This window comes from Macaca thibetana, chromosome 9 (assembly GCF_024542745.1).
Source record: "Macaca thibetana thibetana isolate TM-01 chromosome 9, ASM2454274v1, whole genome shotgun sequence".
In the NCBI taxonomy this organism is placed as follows: domain Eukaryota; kingdom Metazoa; phylum Chordata; class Mammalia; order Primates; family Cercopithecidae; genus Macaca; species Macaca thibetana.
This window is the reverse complement of record NC_065586.1, coordinates 26,743,292-26,765,168: the sequence shown is the minus strand read 5'-3', so window position 1 is coordinate 26,765,168 and position 21,877 is coordinate 26,743,292. Positions and strand designations below refer to the sequence as shown.

The window sequence follows — 21,877 nt, the reverse complement described above, 5'->3', positions numbered from 1 at the left end:
TTAGTTAGTCCCATTCCCATGCTCTTTTAAAACATTTTACTGTATATGTATACGTCTATAAATAATACATAGAATTTGTTTTCATGTCCTAAAATTGTATATAAATGGTTGTACACTGTACATATCATTCTTCAACTTTCTTTTGTTTGTCTAGCATTATATTTTTCAAATCTACCCATATCAACACAAGTAGTTCTGGTTCAAGCTCTTTATACTATTCCATTTTATCACTGTACATTTAATTAAACTCTCTTCATTCGGATAAACAATAATTAAATAAACATAAAAATCAGGCCAGTCGTGGTGATTCACGCCTGTAATCCCAGCACTTTGGGAAGGCCGAGGTGGGTGGATCACGAGGTCAGAAGATTGAGACCATCCTGGCTAACATTGTGAAACTCCGTCTTTACCAAAAATCCAAAAAATTAGTCAGGCATGGTGGTGGGCACCTGTAGTCCCAGTTACTTGGGAGGCTGAGGCAGGAGAATGGCATGAACCCGGAGGCGGAGTTTGCAGTGAGCCAAGATTGTGCCACTGCACTCCAGCCTGGGTGACAGAGCGAGATGACGTCTCAAAACAAACAAACAAACAAAAAAACATAAAAATTATTGTGGGCCAGGCGCGGTGCCTCACGCCTATAATCCCAGCACTTTAGGAGGCTGAGGCAGGCAGATCATGCAGTCAGGAGATCAAGACCATCCTGGCCAACATGGTGAAACCCTATCTCTACTAAAAAATACAAAAATTAGCTGGGTGTGGTGGCACATGCCTGTAATCCCAGCTACTCGGGAGGCTGAGGCAGGAGAATTGCTTGAACCAGGGAGTCGGAGGTTGCAGTGAGCCGAGATGGCACCACTGGACTTCAGCCTGGTGACAGAGTGAGACTGGTCTGAAAAAAAAAATAAATCATTGTGGATTTCATTTTTGAAATGAAAATCATGCTTACCAATGAGGAGAAAAGTGATCTTTGTTTAAGTGGTTTTTAGCTGTTGATAAGTACTATATTAGAAATTAAAACTGAAAAATAGAAAATACATGCATGTACAGCCATGCATTTGAATAGGCTTTAGAGCTATGACCCATGAACCATTAGCCTGTGATGTTATGATACATCCTAGCTTCGAAAAAGTCTACTGTACACTTCTCAGAAAATTAGAGTGAAAATGTCAAATATATTATGCATTATGCAACCTCTTGTACCCTTGAATAGATATTGAATTCTAGGGATTCTTAGATCAAAATACAGAACCACAGTTTTAAACCATATGTATGGTTTGTAGATGTCAAATGGTAAATGGTCCTTTGATGAGGAAATGGCCTTTAAAGTTTCACTTCTGTGGTTTTTACTTTTTTCTTTTGCTTGTCTTAAAAAGTTTAAATCCAACAATTTTGTTTATAAAGAAAAAAGGAAAACATTGTTGTTGTATATTCACTTCTTGTTTCATGGCACTGTGTACTCTCTGGATCAAGTGTGAACCTAGATTTATTTTCAGGTGGGAACAATTAGGTCACTTAAAGACATCATTTTTTCTTTCTTTTTTTTTTTGTTTGAGACGGAGTCTCGCTCTGTCGCCAGGCTGGAGTGCAGTGGCACAATCTCGGCTCACTGCAACCTCTGCCTCCTGGGTTCAAGCGATTCTACTGCCTCAGCCTCCCAAGTAGCTGGGACTACAGGCGTGTGCCAACACACCCAGCTAATTTTTGTATTTTTAGGAGAGATGGGGTTTTGCCATGTTGGCCAGGATGGTCTCAATCTCTTGACCTCGTGATCCGCCTGCCTTGGCCTCCCAAAGTGCTGGGATTACAGGCGTGAGCCTCCACGCCCGGCCAAGTCCATCATTTTGTCTATAAATTTCTGATGTTTATCCAAGGCTAAACAGTAAATTCTGAAGATACTGGTGCATTGAGGAAAGAGCATTTCATTGTAATAAGTTTTTATTTGAAGTTTATTTATTAAATGTTTTTGTCTTCAGAACACACCCACCCACACACACACACACACACACACACACAAATACTTCTATCCGTATTTAAACCTAAAACGGTTAGACATAAAGTTTGTTCATAAAAAAATTCATATCCCTGAAGAATCTTTAATTATTAATAAACAAATCTCTTACGGAGAACAAAATAGGTAACAGAGGTTGCTGAGTGAATCAAAGTAAATAAGTAATACTAAAATATGAAAACAGAAAAAAATCTGAGAGATGACAGTCAATTAAACTTCTGTGAGCAAGTGGCAAGTAAAGGACATGTAAAATACAGTTCACCATGGAGGAGTAGTGTGTTTGTAGGATAGAGGTTGACATAGGACTGCTTCTATGAAGAAAGTTAGTCCGATTTATATTATTTACATTCTAATAAGTAAAAACTTTATTTTCAGAGTTTTCAGATTGGGACTTTACTACCTTGACCCTCAGTAATAAGACTTGCCAAAGACCTAGGAATTTGAAAATCAGTGATAAATATCTATCTGCATCACAGTCAGTGACCAAAAATCAGTCAGCATCCACAGAACTGGAAGAAATAGCTAAAGAAATGATTACTATTGGAGCTGAGTTTCTATTAGAGAATGATACTCTCCATGACCTGTGTGAATCACAGCTACCAGCAAACAAAAAGCAAAGAAGGTAACACAGAAGCACAGAGAATTCAGTCCTAGAGTACTTGGCTTCATAATATCATAGTTATGACTTTTATTTTTTATTTTATGTTTTGAGACGGAATTTTGCTCTTGTTGCCCAAGCTGGAGTGCAATGGCATGATCTCAGCTCACTGCAACCTCTGCCTCCCGGGTTCAAGCGATTCTCCTTCCTCAGCCTCCCGAGCAGCTGGGATTACAGGCACGCACCATCATGCCTGGCTAATTTTGTATTTTTAGTACAGACAGGGTTTCACCATGTTGGTCAGGCTGGTCTTGAACTCCTGACCTCAGGTAATCCACCCACCTCAGCCTCCCAAGTTGTGGGGATTTCAGGCGTGAGCCACCTTGCCCAGCCTAGTTATAACTTAAAAATAAATTATTTTTGGCTGGGTCATGCCTGTAATTCCAGCACTTTGGAAGGCCAAAGTGGCTGGATCACCTGAGGTCAGGAGTTGAAGACCAGCCTGGCCCACATGGTGAAACCCCATCTCTACTGAAAATATGAAAATTAGCTGGGCGTGGTGGAGGGCGCCTGTAATCCCAGCTGCTCAAGAGGCTGAGGCAGGAGAATCACTTGAGCCCGGGAGGCGGAGCTTGCAGTGAGCCAAGATCACACCATTGCACTCCAACCTGGGCGACAGAGCAAGACTCCATCTCAAAAAAAAAAGAAGGAAAAGAATCATTTTTAGCAAAAGTACTTTGTGTTTACTCTCCTTATATAACCTACAACCAAACAAAATACCTTTTAGCAGGGCATTTGTATTCTTCCTCTAATCAAAACAATCTATGAACAACAAAGAGAATTAGGAGAGAGAGTAATTTTGTTTAGGCTAATATGAAACATAAACTTGAGAGTCAGGACCAGGATTATATTTAGAGTTTTGGGACTGGATGGGAAACTAGGTAGAGATTAAATATTGCCTACTCAAGCACAATGTGGTTTTTTTTGTTTTTGTTTTTTTTTTTGTTTTTGTTTTTTTTTTTTTTGAGACGGAGTCTTGCTCTGTCGCCCAGGCTGGAATGCAGTGGCCGGATCTCAGCTCACTGCAAGCTCTGCCTCCCGGGTTCACGCCATTCTCCTGCCTCAGCCTCCCAAGTAGCTGGGACTACAGGCGCCCGCCACCTCGTCCGGCTAATTTTTTTTGTATTTTTTTTAGTAGAGACGGGGTTTCACCGTGTTAGCCAGGATGGTCTCGATCTCCTGACCTCGTGATCCGCCCGTCTCAGCCTCCCAAAGTGCTGGGATTACAGGCTTGAGCCACCGCGCCCGGCCGCACAATGTGGTTTTTATGCTTTATTTTTACAGCTCTGAATTCACAAGTATTAGTTATAACTACATGTAATGTAACAAAGAAGCACCATCCAAATCAAATATTATTTCTTACAATTTCTATGGCTTTAGATATTATAGAATGGACTGCCCCAGTATTAGTGGGAATCGTTGAGAATTTCTCTATAGTGTATCCCCAGCTGTGTACCCATAGTCTGTCACCTTATTTTAATGAATAGTTGTTCACTAGGAATATTTGTTTTAAGGAGTGCTCTATCATTTAAAAAAGATATATGAAGTTCAATTTTACTAATAATTCTTTTAGGACACCCAGTCTATTGATTAATTGCATCTAATGTGTTTTACTTTATGTACCAGTTTAACTCAGTGCCCTTAATCATATGATCTGGTCTACAGTAATAAATTATATAATTTTTTTATCCCAATAGTTTTGTTTTCTTTTCCCCCTTGTAAAATTAACGTATTTTACAGAAGATGATCAGCTGTCTCCTAGAGTAGTGACTGCAAGCTATAAATCCAGAGTTACTTACCTATACCTATATATGCTTGTTTGCTCTTATTTCTTCATGAGCTTAGTAGATCCAAGAAGCAGGACTTTTAAAACAAAATAACTAAATGAAATCCCTCAACACAGGAAGACATGAAACAGAAAAAGCGTGAAGTAAACAACTTAAACAGTGCCTGTAGATTGTTTCACTTCTCATTTAATACCTTTTATAAAGTAATGAAGAGTCTAGTTCTCCAGGGACCCAGATATATACTTGTATCCATTTAATAAAAATTCACTCTATATTGGGTACTGATATTCTATATCCTAAATATTTTTGGAAACATTCCCTCAGTTTAGGCCTACAGTATTCTTGTTTTGCAATATTTTCTAATTCAGTTCCCTTTATTTATTCATATGCCCTTGAAATTCATCCTCCCATCAGTATTTAGGATGATCTGTCTCCAATGCAAAACAGGACCTTGAGTCCCTCTTGAAAACATAAATGTTCAAACATCTTAAGATTACATATAAGGCTTTCATCATCTGACTTCTGCTTAACTCTCCATCTTTAGCCCTTTCCCCTTTCTGCCCTTTTCTCTGGGATTACTCAACTGCTGTTGATGCTCTCCTCAGGTGCTTGTATTTTAGACAAATACGCTATCTGAGGCTTCTTTCCCTCTCTTGTTGCTGCCTTGCATGCTGTTACCCTTTCCTGCCCTTTACCCCTTTTAGTCTGGCTAACCTCACTTTTTAAGTCTCAACTCAGGCATGATCTCTAGAAAAGCCATCTTTGACACCTTTTATTTACTTTCTTTTTTTTTTTTTTTTTTTTGTGGTGGAGTCTCACTGGAGTACAGCAGCATGATCTTGGCTCTCCGCAAACCTCCGCCTCCCAGGTTCAAGCGATTTTCCTAACTCAGCCTTCCAAGTAGCTGGGATCACAGGCACCCATCGCCAAGCCCAGACCATTTTTGTATTTTTAGTAGACAGGGCGTTTCATCATGTTGGCCAGGCTGGTCTGGAACTCCTGGCCTCAAGTGATCCACCCGCCTTGGCCTCCCAGAGTGCTGGGATTACAGATGTGAGCCATCCGTGCTGTTCTTATTTACATTCTTAAACCCCAGTGTTTAGCACTTAGCAGGAACTCAGTAAATAATTGTCAAGTAAAATAGATAAAGACTGTTTATACAAAGATAACTTGAAAGATTGTCCCCTACCATCTGGGGAGCAAGGGCATAAACATATAAATAAAAAATTTACAGTTCAGATGGAAGAGATACAGTACAAAGATAAGGTACTAAGGCAGCCCCAAGGAAGGAGACACCTGTTTATCAGGGGGAAGATAGCTCTAATCAAGGAAGACTTCACATAACTCTCTTAGTCTTAAAAGATGAAAAGAAATTTGTCAAAATAGAAAACGTTTCAGATGTAAGGAGCGTGATGTACAATGATAAAGATGTAAAAAGTAACAGTAATTTTGGAACTCATTAATAATGAACAACACTCTTTGTGCCTTGTTGAAAAGATACCGTTATAGAGAACATTTACAGTGTTACTTTATATATTCCTACTGTATCATAAAATTTTGTTTTGTTTCTGACAGTTTAGCTCATTTACGTTGGGTGAATGAATCTGTGAGTGAATCTTTAAGACCTTTGTATGGGTTGAACCTATTGTCTAGTGTTAGTAGTCTCCCCAAGTGGTTTGTTGAAGTTTTGGATAATAGTTGAAGTTTTAATTAGATACTTCATTAAGCTGATACTTAGAAGTATCTTACTGAGAAGTAAATGTTCCACTAAAGATTAGGCTTCATTCAAACTTTTTGTGATTGCGCCACTGCACTCCAGCTAGGGTGACAGAGTAAGGCCCTGTCTCAAAAACAAATAGAAGAAAACCCTCTCAATTTATAAAATAAAAATAAATGTTATTTTCTATTTCTATAAAGACTATACCTTTTACCTAACTGTTCTAAGTAGTTCGTTTAACTAAATATTTGGATTTTTTTCAGCTGAACGTGACTTAGAAGTGGCATCAGAAGAAGAGCAAGAAAGGGAAGAAAGTGAAAATAACCAGCCACAGGTATTATATATATTGTTTTAAATTTCTGTTTTAATATTGTTTTCTTTGCTTTAATGATATAACATCGTTCAAATAAAATTACCTTTCAGACTAGCCTTTTAGAATCAATAGATCGTTATTTAATATTTAGTATTAAAAACATTTAGACTAGTTAAAATATTCTTAGTTAAAATATCGTAACCTATAGCTAATCTTTTGTTTTTGTCATAGTTAATCTTTACGCTTGGAATTGAAGCCAGAAATTTCCTGAATGTTGTTTCCTCTTTCATTTTTATAACTTCCTTACATGATAAAGATGGTAACATCAAATATTGAATCATATTATTAAACAATAGAAATTATGAACATTTTAACACTGATGGCCACTGAGTTGAATTCATCTTAAAGGAGTAATCATTCCCAGTGGTTCAGGATTTACATTCTTATATTCCTGGTCACTAATTCCAAGGTTAAAGATTTATTCTGCCTTGTGATCTCTATCAACTTCAGTGTCTACATTCAGAGAAAGAATGAGGTCAGAAAATCAACCCAGTTATTAAGAAAATCATTCCTTTCAGAATGGGATCTTTCCACTGTTAGGATATAAACCATAACTTTCTGATTATTTCAGTCTAGGAAATCAGTAAATATTACAGAATTTTTTATCCACTATTAATGAACCTTAGAATATATAAGAATTGGACTTAAGCTGATAGCCTATACAGATGCATAACACCATATTATGGTATATAATTTCAATCAAAATGTAAAGATTTGCTTTTCTTTCTGATTGTTGTTTATTTTGGCTCCAAATAGGCTCCAAATAATTTAAAGTTTCCCTACTCTCCAGTTATAAATCTTTGGAAAAAGTACTTAAATGTATTGTAGGGGCTCAGTATTTGAGGTATGGTAAGGTAAAATCTTTTTAAGTGAAGATGCCTTTGTAATGCTACAGATCATCTGCTAATTTATTTTTGGTAGATTTAACACGTAATGAATTAAGTTTAATCCAAAGGAACAGTGAAACACTTAACTTTGCTAGTTCATGCTTTTCTTCTATTTTAGGCTAAGACAAATTAGTTTTTATTTCTTAGTTACTATTCCAGTGATTTGGGAGTAACTAAACGTAGATTAACAGTTAAATTTTAATTATTTCCTAATTGTTCTTTGTCCGTACTTGATTACTCAAGGATAAAGTTATTTTAAAAACATGCACCCTGACAGAAAAGACGTCTGAAAAACAAAACAAGCAAATTAATCTTTCACTTTCACGTCTGCAAAAAATGTCTCAAGAACCAGAACTGAATAAGGAGTATGATAGAGAGGATGTATCTGTATATTCAGGACTTCCTGGTGTGCAAAACGGTGAAGAAATGTCAACCAAACAAGGCAAATTAGAGTGGAAAAATAACTTAAAACTCATCACAAATGAGTTAAAGCAGAGCTGTGGTGAAACTTGTGAAAAATACAAAATTACTGCTTATCCTGGGGAAGAGCCACTACATGATAACTCTAAAGGAGGCGCAAACTTAAAGGAAGTACCCTCTTCTTTGACAAATAATATAGTTGATTGTGATGAAAAAGATTCTCCTGTCTCTGTACTATACCAGGCATTGCCTGAACAAAAAGAACCCAGTCTCGAAAATGGCTTTTCATCTCCTTCATACTCTGGGTCCCCAGACTATGTCTGCCAGTCATATTCTAAGACTTATTTAAATGAAAATAAATTAGGCCATGGAAATGTTAACAAACCAGACACTGAGCATGTTTTTAACACAGATGAGAATTTTTATAATGATAGAGAAAATAAAAAAGTAAGGAACCCAGAAGTAGTTACAGGTGAAATGAAAGAAGAATTTGATATGCAAATGACAAAAAATATGAACCAAAGTACCACTAATTGGAAATTAGACATCAGACGTGTGCCTCAGTCTAGTGATCCAAAAAGACCTTTTGATTTGATCTGCTCCAAAGAAATGAAGCATATGATTCAAATAAAAAGGCACAGGATTTCTGCTGGTACAGACGCTTATAAGAAAACAAAACCAATACAGAACTTGTTCCAGAAGCCATTATATGATCATTGCAGTGCTCATAACTATAAAAGCATGGAACCTGAATTAGAAAATGTGAGGTCTTCTCTACCACATGGTGAGAGAACATCAAAAGTATCTCTAAAAGAAGAATTACAGCAAGATATGCAAAGGTTTAAAAATGAGATAGGCATGTTAAAAGTAGAGTTCCAGACTTTGGAGAAAGAAAAAGTCCAACTTCAGAAAGAGGTAGAGGTTTGCTTGCTGCTACTCTTTGTTTTTTCTCTATCAATTATTTGATCCATTCTGATTTTCTGCTTATGAAGAGCTCAAGTATAAAATGGTGTTACCTAAATATGTAATTGTGTGTAGAAATAGATTATTTCTTCTAAGTAACAGGAGTTAAGGAAAATGTTCTCAAAATCTTTGTTCCTTAATCAACTTAAGAAGTCTATGAATCTTCGCTCTTCTAAGTGACATATGGACTGGGAAACTAATTTAGCCATATACCATGTGACCTTGTGAACCAGTGTAAGTGTAAAGGAAATTGCTTTATGAAAGGTAATAAGTGCTAGGGTTTTTTTCCCTATTGACTTAAAAATTAATTCCTTTTATTTAAACAACAACATGGCAATACAGTGGGAAAGAAGCAGTGACTAAAAGAGATATAAAAATGTTTCTAGCCCTGAGTATTGTAACAAATATTCCCAGCCAAAGGGATCTTTTTAATGCGAGCTTATCTGTTTGACTCAAGCTGTTGGAGTTTATAATTCCATTCTGATCACTTTAAAGATTTTTGACAACAAATACATACACTTTTACATGTTTTTTAAATCACCAGTCAAACATTTCTGTAGAACCAGACCTTTACATTACGTTGTTTAATAAAATATGGTAAGTTTGGGCATGTATACCATATAAGTAGCATAAATCCTCAGCCAGCAATTTAGTATTTAACTCCAAAGTAGAAAGCTGAGTTCTGTACATTGAGTTTTAAAGATAAACAATAATCTGCAGATATTCTTTTTTTTCTTTCTTTATTTCTTTTTTTTTTTTTTTTTTTGAGACAGAATATCACTCTATTGCCCAGACTGGAGTGCAATGGCATGATCTTGGCTCACTGCAACCTCCGCCTCCCGAGTTCAAGCCATTCTCCTGCCTCAGCCTCCTGAGTAGCTGAGATTACAGGCGTGCACCACCACACCCGGCTAAGTTTTGTATTTTAGTAGAGACCGGGTTTCACCATGTTGGCCAGGCTGGTCTTAAACTCCTGACCTCATGATCTGCCTTCCTTGGCCTCCCAAAGTGCTGGGATTACAGCGTGAGCCACATTCTTCTTTAAAAGTAAAAGTAGATGAGGTTACCCACACCCTGCTATGGCTTTAAATTACTTTGCCAGTGTCACGCTTTTAATTCATCTGATTAATTTGATGAATTTATCTGGTAATTTATCTGATTCAGCATTATGGAGTTATATCATCTCTTTTGGTGCCATAAAATGCTAGATAATGCCACTTTAGGAGCTCTGGATGGATCATTTAATCTTTCTTGTTTTACTCCCATTCTCAGTAGATAATGGGGCTAACTTAGATAATTAATACTTATACTGTGTATCCTCCAACTATAAAATTTTATGGTTATTGAATGTGAAATTTGGGAAGCATCTCATTCTCCAGAATTCCACACCAGCAACTCAGCACTTTCACTCTGTTCCTTATGTTGTGGCAAACTTTGGTTTCTGTGTTTCAGTGAGCACCTTCGCCTTGTTGATATCCCAGGATCCAAATGAAAAAAAGAATTATAAAAGACACTGGGGAAAAGAATAGCTTAGTGCAGAAAGGGGAAAGATTCCTTCCTCTTCCTGGAGCAATGTCACATCCTCTACATCTGGCTGCATAGTGTAAAATCCAGGTGGTAAAGGCAGAAGAAGATGCATCTTGTGTCTTTGTCTTTTTATTTCTCTGTTTCTGCCAGTAAAATGGAGTGAAAATTCATAGTAGATAGTGAAGATTGGATGGGAATAAAAGCACAAAATTAAGAAGAGTCCTTGAAATTTTGGAAAATTCTGTTTTACCCAAACAGAAATGAAGCAGACTTTACAAAAATTTCATTAATAAAATTATAATAATAGCTGATAATTATATAACAATTATATATACAATGATCCCATTAAAGTAAGCAGGAAATGTTTTTATTGGCTAAAGTTACCATAGTTAAACTGAGACAAATGATAAACTCAGTGAAAACAGAGAAATTCTTTTTGTTGGCCGGGCGCGGTGGCTCAAGCCTGTAATCCCAGCACTTTGGGAGGCCGAGACGGGCGGATCACGAGGTCAGGAGATCGAGACCATCCTGGCTAACACGGTGAAACCCCGTCTCTACTAAAAAAAATACAAAAAACTAGCCAGGCGAGGTGGCGGGCGCCTGGAGTCCCAGCTACTCGGGAGGCTGAGGCAGGAGAATGGCGTGAACCCAGGAGGCGGAGCTTGCAGTGAGCTGAGATCCGTCCACTGCACTCCAGCCTGGGCAACAGAGCAAGACTCCTCTCAAAAAAAAAAAAAAAAAAAAAAAAAAAAAAAAAAAAAAAAAAAAAAAAAAAAAAAAGAAATTCTTTTTGTTGAATAAAGTAATAGCAATTCCTTAGTATCAAACTTTCATCGAAGGTTGAAGAAGAAAGGAAAAAACACAGAAATAGTGAAATGGAAGTATCAGCAAACATACATGATGGTGCTACTGATAATGATGAAGATGATGGATTAATTCAAGAAAGAAGGAGTGGAGAAACTGATCATCAGCAATTTCCTAGGAAGGAAAATAAAGAGTATGCTAGGTAAGCCGATAGCATATTTAACAGCAGATAATTGTTATTGTGCTATAAAACTAATTCTAATTTGGACTAATATTCATGATTAATGAATATTATACTTTTATTATACAAGGGATATGCAACCTTGTCTTGTAATTAGAAAAAGGCAAATTAACAAACAATGAGATACCAGTTGTTTCAGTCATATTGATATTTTATTTAAAAAATAATACCCAGTGATGGCAAATGCGAGAAAAAAGGCATTCTCGTACACTGTTGGTAAATGAAATTGTAAATCCTTTCTGAGGGATAATTTAGTATGTATTAGAATTTCAAATATTTCCTATCTTTAACCTAACAGCTTCACTTCTGGGACTAGATTCTACAGGAAAATATGACTTATGTAAAAATGTACACACACAAGGACATTTATTATATATTATGTATAGTATACAGTAAGCCTATATGTAATATATATAACATGTTAAAGATAAATAATATGTATTTTAAGGATATTTATATAAACACATTACATATATACATATGTATGTTAAGGATATTTATTATAGTATCCCAAATGTTGGGCTCTCAAATTAATCTGAATTACAATCTGTGAATTCACCAGTGTTTGAGAAAGCCCTGCACAGAGGCATCTGTAGTCCATGTAAACATTTCAGTATATTGGGTATTTTTAGGGGCTCACGCTCAACTCTTAACACAGTGGGAAATTTCAGTCTCTGTAAATTATGTAGGTATAGATAGTGATATCCTTGTGCATGTTTTTAGACCATAAAAAAGTAGTTATGACTGGGCGCGGTGGCTCATGCCTGTAATCCCAGCACTTTGGGAGGCTGAGGCAGGTGGATCACTTGAGGTCAGAGTTCCGGACGAGCCTGGAAAACATGGTAAAACCCCATCTCTACTAAAAATACAAAATTAGGCAGGCGTGGTGGCAGGTGCCTGTAAACCCAACTACTGGGGAAGCTGAGGCAGGAGAATCGCTTGAACCTGGGAGGCAGAAGTTGCAGTGAGCCAAGATTGTGCCACTGTACTCCAAACTGGACTCCATCTTTTAGAGACTCCATCTCCAAAAGTAATAATAATAATACTTACAGATTTTCTGGTGGTAAATTTAACTAGGCTAAAAGTCTATAAAAGTTACCAAATTCTTTTCTTTTCTTTTTTTGAGATGGAGTTTTGCTCTTGTTGCCCAGGCTGGAGTACAGTGGCGCGATCTCAGCTCACTACAACCTCTCTCTCCCGTGCTCAAGCAATTCACCTGCCTCAGCCACCCAAGTAGCTGGGATTACAGGCCCGTGCCATCACACCAGACTAATTTTTTTGTATTTTTAGTAGAGATGGGGTTTCACCATCTTGGCCAGCTGGTCTTGAACTCCTGACCTCGTGATTCACCCGCCTCAGCCTCCCAAAGTGCTGGGATTACAGGCATGAGCCTCCGTGCCCCACCCATTATTTTATTTTCAAACAAAATCATAACTAATCAGAATATTGCTATTTTGGAGCTGCATATAATGACATACAGGTATTCTAAAAGTAAGGGTTTTTTCCCCCATCCAGATATTTTCCTGATTTCTTCTTTCATGTTATATGTGTATCATTCTATTTTTAAAACTTTGTTTAAAAAAAACTTCATTTAAGTGAAACGTTATATTTAAAAACAAAACCAAAAATATAGCCCAAATCTAATTGCTACTTCCATGTCTAAAGATCATTGCTTGTGAGCTCTAGCCTTTTACTGTAGCATTCAAGTTTAGTGTAGCATTCACCTCTCTCTAGTTTCTTTTTTTTCTTTCAAGTTCCTAGGAAACATCTAGACGCTGTGGGCCTAATCTCTGCTCACCTTCTATCTCTAAGTAGAATGGTTTTCTCTCACTTTTTTGTCTTGTGAACTCCTCTATTTTGTCTCTTCTGTTTTAAAACTGTCCTTATGCTCAGATGTACCTTTTCATATATTAGTTCTTACATATCACATTTTATCATAATGGTATGATAAAATTATGGTTTTTGAAGCAGGGAATATACATTTCCTCTTATGTTGTTAGTAATTTGTGTTTTTTCAATTAGTGAATGAATTGAGGTGGAGGAAATGTTGGAATTTTATAAAAATTTTTTGTTTGTCAGAATTATTAGAAAACATTGGCTTTTTAATGGATTTTTAAATTTTTTTTATTCTTTTTTGTTCCTTAACTCTCTTTCTGCATTTTGTTTCTTTTTTTCTTTTTTCTTATGTAACTTTCACTTCCCATGGATTTTTTAAAGTAGTGGTCCTGCCTTGCAAATGAAGGCAGTAAAGAGAACCTCGAAAGAATCTGTGAATTCACCAGTGTTTGAGAAAGCCGGTTTACTAACTGGTGGCCTGCTACAAGTGGATGATGACAGCAGTTTAAGTGAAATAGATGAGGACGAAGAAAGGTAAAATCTGTGATTTATTTCTCTATGGAGGAAGGTTAGTAATAATTTTTTTTCTGAAAATAGAATGATGTAGTCTCCCAAAGCTAGAGAATATCGACTGTTTCCATGCTGCCGAAAGATTAAGATGAGGACAACTTTGACAAGCAGCAGTTTCAATAAATGGTCACCATGGAGCCCTGACTGTAGTCGATGGGCTTTGACAGTGTTTGAGAGAACTTGGATTGAGAGGCAGTAGGTAAACGGGTGGTAACTGAAGAAGAATGTGGGATTCAAGGGAGCCTTCTTTCTTTTTTATTTTAAAACGTAAGCTTTTAGAGTATATTTACATGCTTTTGGGAGTGACCCAGTAGAGAAGGAAATGCTTATGAAATTTAGTTTTGTTTGCATGTCTAAGCCTCAAAAAGCTTGATCCTTTATCTTTTAAAGATTTATAATAAACTAACTGTTCTTAGAACTTCTATTTATGTAGTTTTTTGCTGTATAAAAAGAGATTGTTCATTTAGAATTGTTTCAGAAATGGAATATTCTTATATAATTGAATGTGTTGATGACGATCTAAAAGTTAAACTATCGTATATGGATTTTAAAAAATTAATAATAAACATGCAAACCATGTAGGTCATACTGAATTGAATTTAAATAATTCTTGGTAATTGAAGATATCAGAGTACTTTTGACAATAGCATCATGAACAGCTATGATTTTGTAAGATCAGGTGTATTAACTTAATAGTTGTTTAGATTCTGGGGAGAAGGGGAGGATTTTGTTTATGTACCATAGAAAATTAAACCATTGACAATCTATCACAGACTTATTTTTAAGTTATAAAGTTCTAAAATATTAAAAACCATGTTGCCTTATGCTAATAGTGTCATTGACATATATTGTATGCTCAATAAGGATTTTTTTTTTTTTTTTTTTTTTTTTTTTTTTGTCAGAGTCTTGTTCTGTTGCCCAGGCTGGAGTACAGTGACATGATCTCAGCTCACTGCAACCTCCGTCTCTTGGGTTCAAGCAATTCTCATGCCTCAGCCTCCCAAGTAGCTGGGACTACAGGTGCACACCACCATGCCTGGCTATTTTTTGTATTTTTAGTAGAGACAGGATTTTGCCATGTTGGCCAGGCTGGTCTTGAACTCCTGACCTCAAGTGATCTGCCCACCTTGGCCTCCCAAAGTGCTGGGATTACAGGCGTGAGGCACCATGCCCAGCTTCAGTAAGGATTTTTGAATGCATGAATAAAGAGTTGAGTAGATGAATGAATGAACGTTGATGAATTTCTTTAGAAAAAATAAATGTTGAGCTTATTGAAAGTAGGTTTCCAAATTGGCTAGATATAAGGTCTTTTTATTTTAAAAATATTTACAAGATTAAAAAATTATTATTTATAATTATAACCGGAAATAGAATGAAAATATAGATTCATCTGCTATCATATCACTTAAAACACTTGAAAATAAATATTACTTTCACAGCACAGCAAAATATGTTTCAGAGCTAGAATTTTTGGGTTTGAATTTTGGGTCTGCTACTGACCAGCAATATGTGCTTGGGCAAATTACTTGGCTTTTCTGTGCCTAGTTTCTTCCTTTATAAAATATCTAATATTTTATCAACCTCACAGAATTATTGTTAGGATTAAAATGAGTTTAACGTACAGTGCTTAGAATAATGCATAGTACCTGCATTGTGACTCCTGAAAAAAGCTAATATCGTCATTCAAAAAGGGTTTCCCTCGTGTAAGGGTGTTAAGTAATACATTCCAAATAGGTTTTAGTGCCAGTAAAAGCTCGTTTTTATTGAAAAGGTCAATACCAAAAAAAACCTGGTATATTTCTTTCTATTGAGTAACGCAAGTAACACTGTGTTTTCCTTTTGCTTTGACTGTCAGGAAGCTTGATCTAAATTTGTTTGTTATGATATTAGTATATTTTTCTTGTCCCTTACTTTTACTTTTTCTGTTTATGGTTCAATACCCCTTGTAGAAAATTATTATCTTTTATATTATCTGTAAAAAATATTCCTGTGAACTTTATGAATAGGGTAAATAAATTACAAATGCAGAGCTTTTATTTAAAAAAACAATAATTTTAGATATTCCTTACATTTTACATATTTACTATTTGCCTGAAAGGTTTTTTTTTTTTTTAGGCCTAGTAAGAAAACATCTAATGAAAAGAACAAGGTACTGTAAAAAATAAATTATCAAAATTATTGTTTAAAAAAATTATTATAAAAGATAAAGTGGGCTGGGACAGTGGCTCACACCTTAATCCCAGCACTTTGGAAGGCTAAAGCAGGAGGATTGCTTGACTCCAGGAATTTGAGACCAGCCTAGGTAACATAGTGAGAGCCTTGTCTTTACAAAAATTAAGAAAAAATTAACCAGGCATGGTGAGCATGCCTGTAGTCCCAGCTCCTTGGGAGGCTGAGGTGAGAGGATTGGTTGAGCCCAGGAATTTGAAGCTGCAGTGAGCTATGATCATGATGCTACACTCCAGCCTGGGTGATAGAACAAGACCCGATGTCAAAAAAAAAAAAAAAAGAAATGAAAAAAAAAACAGAGAATCTTTTGTTGTAAAGACATTTACTTTGAAAAACTGATTAAGAAGCACTAGCCGTTGATAATATATCCTTTTAACTAAAATCAGTTCTTTTAAAGAAATACCTGTGTTTTTGCTCATATAGAAAGATGGATAATTATCACTTCTGTATGTGCTATAAATATTTGGGGGACATTTTGAAACAGTGTTATTTATTTCAACCCCATAGGTCAAAAACCAAATACAGTCTATGGATGATGTTGATGACTTAACTCAGTCATCTGAAACAGCCTCAGAGGATTGTGAGCTGCCCCGCTCTAGTTACAAGAATTTTATGTTGCTCATTGAACAACTTGGAATGGAGTGTAAAGGTAGGCCCATTGCAGAAATTTAAGGCCTTTTTATGTATCCCACTGTAATGTATGCAAAGTAATAAAGTGAAATGTATGCACACTTAGCATACATTATGCTGTGTTTAATTGGTGGCTACAGTGCTGCCACTGTGCAAAGCTGAAGAGATCTTTATATAATATATTCTTGATATTATTCCTTTGTTAGCTATGTTTTTTGCAGGGATTTTTTTCTCCCAGTTTGTGGCTTGACTTTTCATTCTCTCTTTTTTTTTAATTTTATTTTTTAATTGTTTTGTTGACTTTTCATTCTCTTAATGGTATCTTTTGAAGAGCAGAAGTTTTTAATTTTGATTAAGTCCAATTTATCTGTTTAATTATGGATTTTGCTTTTTGTATCGCATTTAAGAAGTCTTTGCTTAACACAGGGTCACAAAGATTTCCTCCTATGCTTTTTTTCTAGAAGTTTTATAGCTTTAGGTCTTTCTTTGGACAAAATCTCACTCTGTCACTCAGGCTGGAGTGCACTGTAACTGCAACCTCCACCTCCCAGGTTCAAGCGATTCTTGTGTCTCAGCCTCCTGAGTAACTGGGATTATAGGCGTGTGCCACCGTACCCAGGTTTTTTTGTTTGTTTTGGGGTTTTTTTTATGTTTTTTTGTTTGTTTATTGTGTTTGTTTATTTTCTTGTTTTTTGGGATGGAGTCTCGCTCTGTCACCCAGGCTGGAGTGCAGTGGCGCGATCTCGGCTCACTGCAAGCTCTGCCTCCTGGGTTCACTTTATTCTGCTGCCTCAGCCTCCCAAGTAGCTGGAACTACAGGCGCCCGCCACCAGGCCTGGCAAATTTTTTGTATTTTTAGTAGAGACGGGGTTTCACCATGTTAGCCAGGATGTTCTTGATTTCCTGACCTTGTGATCTGCCCGCCTTGGTCTCCCAAAGTGCTGGGATTACAGGCGTGAGCCACCCACTGTGCCCTGCCGGCTTTTTTGTATTTTTAATAGAGGCGGGATTTCATCATGTTGGCCAGGCTAGTCTCAAACTCCCGACCTCAAGTGATCCGCCCACCTTGGCCTCCCAGAGTGCTGGGATTACGGGCATGAGCCACCGTGCCCAGCCAGTTCTGGGTCTTATATTTAGGTCTGTGATCCATTTTGAGTTCCTATTTTTGTATGGATTGAAGTATGGATTCAAGTTCATCTTTTTGGATATGGACATGCAATTGTTTCAGCATCATACGTCAGAAAGGCTAGCCTTTTCCTACTGCATTTGCCATTGTGCCTTTGTCAAAAATAAGTTGACTGCATACATGTAGGTCTACTTCTCAACTCTATTGTGTTCCATTGATCTACAGATGCTCCTGAGTTTTATCTCAGGTTTTTGGTTTTTTTGTTTTTTGGCTTATAAGCTATGACTCTTTGTTTTGCTATCTTAGTGGTTGCTTTAGGATTTATAGTATATGACTTGAACTTATCACAGTCTACCTTCATATAATATCATACCACATCATATATGTATAATTTTGTTATAGTTCTGGTATACAGTATAATTATAATAGTAGGCTTTCATTTTTTCTCTCCTAGCCATATCCTTTCTGAATCTGTGGGATTATAGTTAATTTATTAAGTCTAGGAAGTTTTGGCCAATTTTTCTTCACTTTTTTTTTTTCTGTCTCTCTTCCTCCCTCTTTGGGGGCTTATATATTAGCTGCTTGGATTTTTTTCCATAGTTCATTGGTGTCTCAAAGTTATGAATCTTTTCTTTTGTGATGGTTCATCTGTGTTTATTTCCATCTAATTTAGTTTTCATCTTTGACATTGTAATTTGCATCTCTACAAGTGCAATCTGGTTTTTTAAAAAATATCTTCCATGCCTCCACTTGTCTTCTTGAGCTTTATTTTGGGGTACAGTTGAATTCCATATAAACAGCTTGACTTTTTCCTATCTTGCTTCTATGATTTGGGCTAATTCCCCGCTCCTGAGGCAATACCTTTCTGATTATTCATTGTCTTGAGAAGTATGAGTTTTTCCAGCCTGACTGTGGGAATGAATACCCTTCTTGGTGCTGTGGAAGCACCAGGCAGGATTTCCTCTCTTTTTTTAGGTGGTTTTTTCTTTGGTTTCAGGTAGTTTCCTGGCATACATGCACTGTTTATTACACTGCTCAATACCCAAGAGGGGATCTCTGGAGATCTCCAGGGTTCTTTCTCTGTATCTCTCATTCCTCTCTAGTGTCCTGTGATCTCTGTCTACTTTGCGTTTACCAGACTCTCAGCTTCATCACTTCAACTCAGGGAGTTTGCTGGACTTTATGTCAGTTTTTCCTCCCCACGTCATGGCCTGGAAACTCTGAAGGCCGGGCTCTGGGCATTCATAAGACCATAAGACTTACTTCCTTTGTTTCTTTTCTTTTCTTTCTTTTTTTTTTTTTTTTTGAGACAGAGTCTCACTCTGTCGCCCAGGCTGGATTACAGTGGTGCAATCTCAGCTCACTGCAACCTCCGCCTCCTGGGTTCAAGCAATTCTCCTGCCTTAGCCTCCCAAGTAGCTGTGATTACAGGCACCCGCCACCACGCCCTGCTAATTTTTGTATTTTTAGTAGAGACAGGGTTTCACTATGTTGGCTAGACTGGTCTCGAACCCCTAGCCTCAGGTGATCTGCTCACCTCACCTCCTAAAGTGCTGGGATTACAGGTGTGACCCACCGTGCCCAGCCACTTCTTTTGTTTCTTGTCTGTCAAGGATCATTGTGTTCATTGCCTGAGTCCACTGTCTTGAAACTCATTGTTTCATGTATTTTGTCTGTTTTGTCTTTGGTCATTTCAGGAAAGAAGGAAAGTTAGTACTTGAAGCAGACTGCACTAGAGGCTCAGCACATACCACAGACTGGCTAGATGCTTTTCTTCCCCCTTTGCTGAACTGCTGCCTTCTCGTCCTTCATTTCTCATTGTAGCCACCTCTCCTTCAGGGAAATCTTACCTGGGCCCAGTATAGATCAAATTATCTTTTGTGGTCTTAGAACTCTTGCTTCCTTACAGCATCTATCTGAATTCATAATTGTGACTTTTTTTGTCTTTCTTAACTATACTTTAAGCTAAGCAAGTGCAGAGGTCTTGTCTGTTATATCTGCAGAGCTTAGTTTAATGTCTTCCACATTGTAGGCCCTCAGTATATAATTGGTCAGTGTCTTAATGAGTTACAGTGTATAGTGTGTTATATGCGAAAAGTACTCATATATTTCTGTCTTGTTTTCTCCCTGATACAGATTCTGTTAGCCTATTGAAAATCCAGGATGCAGCTCTTTCGTGTGAAAGATTATTAGAACTTAAAAAAAATCACTGTGAACTACTTACAGTAAAAATTAAAAAAATGGAAGATAAGGTTAATGTACTACAAAAGGAGCTATCTGAAACAAAAGAAATAAAATCACAGTTAGAGCATCAAAAAGTTGAATGGGAACGAGAACTGTGCTCTTTGAGGTATGATAGCCTAGTTTTAAAGAAATGTTTAACTATTTGTACTAAAGATATATAGAATTCTTGTAATTGCTGACTTACCTTCTGGGGCTTAGCAGGGAAGAAAGCTTAGTCTTGTGGAGTGTGAAATTCTTGGAAATAATATAACTAGTTCTTAACTATGAACATCTACTAAATATATATTCTTTTAAATCACTTTAATGGCAATGTAGAAGTTTGTCATACAGAAGTCTCGTTATTTATTTAATAGAATAAGTTTTGGGTTTACAATTTTTTTGTATTATAGTTAATGCTGGAAGGAATACCTTTTTATAAATCTTTTTCTGTATTTCTAATTATTTTGAATAAATTCTTCAATATAGAATTGTTTATAGGAATTTTTTTTAAAAAGGCCTTTGATCCAGATTTTTAAATTGTTCTCAAGAAAGTTTATGTTAATTTATATTTCAATTAATAGAGAATGAAATGCCCATTTTTTCAACCTAAATTTTTTTTTTTTTTGAAATGGAGTCTTGCTGTGTTGCCCAGGCTGGAGTGCAGTGGCGTGATTTCGGCTCACTGCAACATCTGCCTCACGGGTTCTCTTGCCTCAGCCTCCTGAGTAGCTGGGATTACAGGCGCATGCCACCACACCTGGCTAATTTTTTATATCTTTAATAGAGATGTGGTTTCACCCTGTTGGCCAGGCTGGTCTCGAACTCCTGACCTCAAGTAATGTGCCCTCCTCAGCCTCCCAAAGTGATAAGATTACAGGCATGAACCACTGGCACCCGGCCAAAAAGATAATTTTCAACTTGCATCTTTATTGAATCATTTCCAATATCCTTTTCCATAATATTTACCAGAAGTACTTGTAACAGAAACCTACCAGTTAACAGAATGTTCTTTCATCACTGCCTTTCAAGTATATATGTCCTTTGGAAAAGACTGAAGTGAGAAATTAAAAATCGGAGAACTAGAAAGGAAAGATATTCAAGAACACAGAAATTGTATTAGGGTGATAAACCAACATATGAAGCAGCAGATCACACAATGAACTTTTTATTTTGTAACAATACAGATTTTAAGATAAGCATCTTTAACTGCAGATTTAGCTTAAACCAAGAAGAAGAGAAGAGAAGAAATGCTGATATGTTGTATGAAAAAATTAGGGAACAGTTAAGAAGGAAAGAAGAGCAATATAGGAAAGAAGTTGAAGTGAAACAACAGCTTGAACTGAGTCTCCAAACACTGGAGATGGAATTGAGGACTGTAAAAAGTAATTTGAATCAGGTAAATTAATTTTGGATAAAAATTTCATATTTTTAACTTTATTTCATCACTATTACTTATGCTTTTGATTTCATATATATTATCTAGGTTTAAAACAAAAATGTTATCTCATCTTAAGCTGACCTATGACCTTTATAACTAAAATTATTCATGATAAATCTTGGCACCTAATAGATGCTCAGACTCTGTTTTCTGAATGAAGGAATGGAGGATAAGTTGAGTTTAATCACTAACATAAATGTTAATTTAGGCATTTAATGTTAAAATACAGGCTAAATATCTCTAAAATTATGATGAAACTAGTAAAATGTTTGACATTTTATTTCACAATTCTTTATTTGCCTGTATTTAAGAACCGTTTTTGCTCTTTGATGAATTTAGCTGACATTTATATGATTAAAATTTGAGTAATTCTTGAGTAATAAAGGTTCTTGCATTTTAATATGCTATTTCCTTTTTTTTTTTTTTTTTTTTTTTTTTTT

The 21,877-nt window shown here is 36.4% G+C and overlaps 2 protein-coding genes across 12 annotated transcripts in view; one reads left to right on the top strand and one right to left on the bottom strand.

Annotated features, from left to right (window-relative positions):
* The window catches only part of RAB18 (RAB18, member RAS oncogene family), a 539,744-nt gene that overhangs the window by 423,030 nt on the left and 94,837 nt on the right, over window positions 1–21,877 (bottom strand). The window lies entirely within an intron of this gene.
* The window catches only part of ANKRD26 (ankyrin repeat domain containing 26), a 94,660-nt gene that overhangs the window by 41,464 nt on the left and 31,319 nt on the right, over window positions 1–21,877 (top strand). For 7 of the 11 annotated variants that reach the window (XM_050804473.1, XM_050804476.1, XM_050804475.1 and 4 more), the window contains 8 exons: window positions 6,434–6,504; window positions 7,674–8,765; window positions 11,180–11,346; window positions 13,603–13,755; window positions 15,907–15,940; window positions 16,528–16,669; window positions 19,913–20,126; window positions 21,212–21,395. In XM_050804473.1, the coding sequence (XP_050660430.1) occupies window positions 6,434–6,504; window positions 7,674–8,765; window positions 11,180–11,346; window positions 13,603–13,755; window positions 15,907–15,940; window positions 16,528–16,669; window positions 19,913–20,126; window positions 21,212–21,395 (2,057 nt within the window). The remainder of the gene's footprint in view (window positions 1–6,433; window positions 6,505–7,673; window positions 8,766–11,179; window positions 11,347–13,602; window positions 13,756–15,906; window positions 15,941–16,527; window positions 16,670–19,912; window positions 20,127–21,211; window positions 21,396–21,877) is intronic. The other 4 variants (XM_050804481.1, XM_050804484.1, XM_050804474.1 and 1 more) reach the window with 3 other exon arrangements.